General features: G+C 35.3%; 1 protein-coding gene across 1 annotated transcript in view; it reads right to left on the minus strand.

Moving 5' to 3' along the window:
* LOC116086963 (heat shock factor protein 3-like) overlaps positions 1-5,313 on the minus strand; it is a 72,182-nt gene that overhangs the window by 58,751 nt on the left and 8,118 nt on the right. Inside the window, exon 2 of the mRNA XM_031365276.1 lies at positions 89-197. Coding sequence (XP_031221136.1) covers positions 89-197 — 109 coding nt within the window. The remainder of the gene's footprint in view (positions 1-88; positions 198-5,313) is intronic.

A 5,313-nucleotide genomic window follows, 5' to 3' on the forward strand; every position in this document is an offset into this window, starting at 1 on the left:
AAAAGAAAAAGAAAAAGAAAAAAAGAAAGAAAAGAAAATGGATATTTTGTGACGAATAGTAATATTTGTACAATTAAATCATACTTACACATGTTGAGTTGTCGAACAAAGCTTGCCATTTTGTTATGTTTGAAGTATTTTGGTAGTAGTTCTTTTGCAAAGATTTCTTCATTCACAATCTGAAAGCTGTGACCATCCTTGTAATAAAGAAAACCCAAGAAGTAGTTTATTTACCTGGAAAAAAGTAAGGTTTCACCAAAGCAACAAATCAAAAATAATACCTCATGAACCGCAAACTTGTGAAAAATTAAAGCCCAAAGTATATAATTCTTCACACTGGAAGTATAACTTTAGTTGAGTGTGCGCCTAGCATGCATGAGGCTCTGGTTTCAGTCCTTTACTATAGGGGAAAATATGCTATGAAGACACAAAATATGAGCAAAAGAAATAACATAAAGGAAAAATAGTGGATTTATCATGAAAGCATATGTCCAAAAAAAAAACCTCACAAATTAAATGTAAACAGGCAAAAGCAGACATGTTAGAGCATATCTGTAATCCCAGCACTTGGAAAGTAAAAGCAGGAAGACCGAGAATTTTAGGTCAGCCTAGACCAAGGAAACTGTTTTTCTACAAACTTGGGGAAAAAAGACATGAAGTAATAATTTAAAAAAATTAATTGTAATATTTAGTGTTAGTTGTTAACCTGACAAAGTCTAGAATCACCTGGGAGATGGACCTCTGACCATATCTATAGGGAATTATCCTGTGTTGAATAATGTGGGAAGACACCTCTTATTTGCAGGTAGGACCATTCCCTGAGCTGTACAAAGGAAGAGAAGGAGCAGAGAAGCATATATACATTCACACATTACTCTGCTTCTTTATTATGGATGCAATGTGACTAGCTTCTTTAAGCTCCTGCCACTGTGACTTTCTCTATCATGATGGACTGCGAACTATACGCTGATATAAACATCCTTCTCCTTAAGTCTCCTGTTTCAAGATACTTTATCACAGCAACAGAAAACTAAGACAATAATATGTCTTCAAGGAAAGTGTTTAAATTGTAAATTACTACAATGAGATATAAGTTTTCATCTGTCAAATCGACAAGGACTAAAGAAGATATCAATCTCCACTGTTTGTAAATTAGCAAGAGTTCAGATAATCAGGAATTCAGAATTGAATTTGTCTTAATATTACTAACAGGAAATATTCAAAGTCCCAAATACTCAGTCTTTAGCTTAGAAGTTCTAATTCCAGATTGTTTAGAGAATAATTATTGATATGTGCTAAGACTTAGCAATAAACAGTTATATAAGTATTTGTATATAGAATTCAAAAATTAGAAACTACCACAATACTAATTTAATGGCTAAATCTATATAAATGAATATCATTCAATGATAAAATTAAGCTATATAACAACATTTTGTGAATGGATATGCTCATGATATATTTCAAATGAGAAAGACAAATTTTCCAAAGGTATAAAATGAATCATTTAATAAATGACAGATATATGAAATAATAATATAGATCAAAGAAAGACTACCTAGATTTGATCCCTAGCATCAATGTTCCTCACAGAAGATATTAACATATACAAAACAATGTTATGTAAACTGGTAACAATAGCTATCAAGGGATGACATTATAACTACTTTGCATATATTCTTTTTTTTGTTTTGTTTTTAAATTTTTTATTAGATGTTTTCTTTATTTACAATATTTCCTTTCCTAGGTTCCTCTCCAGAAAAAAGAAAAATAAAATAAAATTAAAAAACCCCAAAACTAAAACAATCCCCTGTTCTCTCCCCCTACCTCTGCTCACCATCCTACCTCCTTCTGCTTACTGGTCCTGGCATTCACCTACACTGGGGCATAGAACCTTCCCAGGGCCAAGGTCCTCTCCTCCTATTGATGACCCACTTGGCCATCCTTTGCTATACTCATGCTGCTGGAGCCATGAGTCCCCCCATGTGCACTCTTTGGTTGGAGTTTTAGTCCCTTGGAGCTCTGAGGGTACTAGTTAGTTCATATTGTTGTTTGTCCTAAGGGGCTGCAAACCCTTCAGCTCCTTGGGCTCTTTCTCTAGCTCCTTCATTGGGGACCCTGTACTCAGTTCGATGGATGGCTGTGAGCCTCTACATCTGTGTTAGTCAGGTACTGTCAGAGCCTCTCAGGAGACAGCTATATCAGGCTCCTGTCAGCCAGCATTTGCTGGCATCCACAATAGTGTCTAGATTTGATGACTGAATATGGGAAGGATTCCCAGGTGGTGCAGTCTCTGGGTTGTCCTTCCTTTAGTCTCTGCTCCATAGTTTGTCTCTGCAACTCCTTCGATGAGTATTTTGTTCCCCCTTTTAAGAAGAAATGAAGTATCCACACTTTGGTCTTTCTTCTTGAGTTTCTTATGGTTTGTGGTTTGTACTTTGTGTATTCTGATCTTCTAGGCTAATATCTACTTATCAGAGAATGCATACCACGTGTATTCTTTTGTGATTGGGTTACCTCACTCAGGATAATATTCTCCAGATACATCCATTTCCCCAAGAATTTCATAAATTCATTGTTTCTAATAGCTGAGTAGTACTCCTTTGTGTAGATGTACCACATTTTCTGTATCCATTCCTCTATTGAGGGACATCTGGGTTGTTTCCAGTTGTTGGCTATTATAAATAAGGCTGCTGTGAAAACAGTGGAGCATGTGTCCTTATTACATGTTGGAGCATCTTCTGGGTATATGCCCAGGAGTGGTATAGCTGGGTCCTCTGGTAGAACTATATCCAATTTCCGGAGGAACCGCCAAACTGTTTTCCAGAGGGGTTGTACCAGATTTGATCCCTAGCACCAATGTTCCCCACAGAAGATATTCACATATACAAAACAATATTATGTAAACTGGTAACAATAGCTATCAATGGATGACATTATAACTACTTTGCATACATTCTCAAAAGCAGACTATAACAAAAATTATTTTACGAAAAGCAAAAAATATTCTGTTATACTTATATGCTGTTCATTCTCTTAAACTATAAATTTAATTTTTTTATATTTTTATTTTTTAAATTAACTTATTTTTTACACTCCATGTTTTATTACTTCCACCCCGATCTACCATCCGACTGTTCCACATCCCATACCTACTCCCTACCCCCTGTCTCCAAGTAGATGTCCCCACCTTCCACCCTACCTGACCTCTAAACTCCCTTGGGGCCTCCAGTTTCCTGAGGGCTAGGTGCATAATCTGTGAATTTTAATTAGGTTATAAAATAACTAATTAATTTAAATGGCATGTTTTTAAACTTGATTCCATACTTCAATTAAGATTTAGAAAAAAAATGCCCTGCTCATCTGTTATTTACCCATAGGATTCTACATTGTTTAGTTCTTTAGAGGTGACAAGGCTAATTATAATTCCCCAATCCATCAAGAGTGTATGTGTGTGTGTGTGGGAGGGGTGGTGTTTGTGTATGATGTGTACAGGTGCCTGTGCCTGTGCATGTGCTTCTGGAATCCAGAGGAGGGCCTTAAGTGTCTTGCTCTATTTCTCTACCTTATTGTCTTGAGACTAGGTCTCCTACTGAATTGTACTTGGCAGGTAGTCTACCTCTACCTGCACACACATGCACATACAGAGTTTCCACACACACAGCTTTTTCCTGGATACCTGAGCTTAGGCCCTCATGGGAGGCTAGCACTTTTCTTTATTGTAGTTATTAGTGGGATCTCTGAGTCATTCTAATAGAACATGAGCATTTTAGGATGATGGGGTTATCTTTAGTCCGCTTTGCTACTCGTGACTATTCATAAAGTAACTTAATATGAGACTAGAATCTACACCACCTTAGCTTTCCCCAGAACTGACTGGACTTCAGAGATTATGAAAGAATGTCAGAAAATATGGGTAAAATGAGATTATTCTATTTCTTGATCAAACCTCTGCGAGGATACCAAAAACAAACAAAGAAATAAATGAACAAACAAAAAACAACCAAACAAACAAAAACTTCAATTGAAAAAGGTCAGGAAGTTTGGACTAGACCACATTACCTAGAAATTGGATAAATAGTTTCTGAATAGTTAAAGGCTTGATAATGATACATAATGAAATGAAAAAAATATAATGATGTATTTCAAGTTAATCATATAGTTTCTATTACTTTAGCTTTAGCTTTTTGAGAATTAAACAGTGAGTATTGAGAACAACATATGTATCAGAAAGACCACTGGGACATGAAAGCAGAATTGAAGAAGGGACTAGCAAGAGGAGGCTTGGAGAATAAGCTAAAGCAGTAAAAGGGTAATAAATAAGAACAAATTACAATGACATCCATACAAAATGTCATAATTTTCATATTATGAAATTATTTTGTATAAAACTTAAAACTATTTCAAATATAAAACACAGATAATTAGCTGAGAGTGTTATCAGATATGTAATGCATTCAGGAGGCAGAAGCAGGAGGATCATAAGTTTAAGAGCAATATTGCTGTACAATATGATCCTACTGGGAAAAATATAGGGATGTCTGGAGGTTAGCTCAGTGGCAGAGGTCTGTCCAGCAGCACAAGGTCTTAAGTTTGATTCCCAGCATTGGAAAAAATAGAAAATATTTACATTGTGTGATCAGAACTGTATATGATAGCAATTGCAAAAGAGCAAACGATTCATTATAATTTCTTGCCTAAAGAAGAGGAGAAAATCAGGAGATCGCTAACACAGAGTACCACATTAAATACACGCTACAAATACAGAACCAATACAGAATCAATAAATCAATAAATACAGAATCAATGGGCACTCTGGTTTTCTAAAAATGATCAAAGTGAAGCTTGGCAAACAAACCTACCGATCTTTAAGTCTGATACTACTAAAGGATTTGGGGCTCAATTAAAATATGTCATCTTGCCTAGTAATTTAGTAATTAGCAGAGATAAATCACTTATAAATGATGAATAGAATTGATTTTATCTTTTATAGATAAGAAAAATAAACTGGGAGGATAGTAGATAATTTCATTGAACATACATTAAAGTCAAAGGGCCTTTGATTCCTGTTGGACTTCTGTTGGCTAGAGACACTTCTTGCTTTTGTGGAGAATATTTTCACGATGAATTTGTGCTATAACAATGCTTTTAACTAAAGGTTTGTGTGTGTGTGGGTGGGTGCGCACGCGCACACACGCATGTGGTCACATGTTGCATTTCTTTTTTGTTTTTTTGTTTGTTTTTGTTTTTTTTCTTTTAGATATTTTCTTTATTTACATGTAAATTTCTCCATTCTCAGTTTCCCCTCCAAAA

The sequence above is a fragment of the Mastomys coucha genome, chromosome X, assembly GCF_008632895.1.
Source record: "Mastomys coucha isolate ucsf_1 chromosome X, UCSF_Mcou_1, whole genome shotgun sequence".
Classification (NCBI taxonomy): Eukaryota; Metazoa; Chordata; class Mammalia; order Rodentia; family Muridae; genus Mastomys; species Mastomys coucha.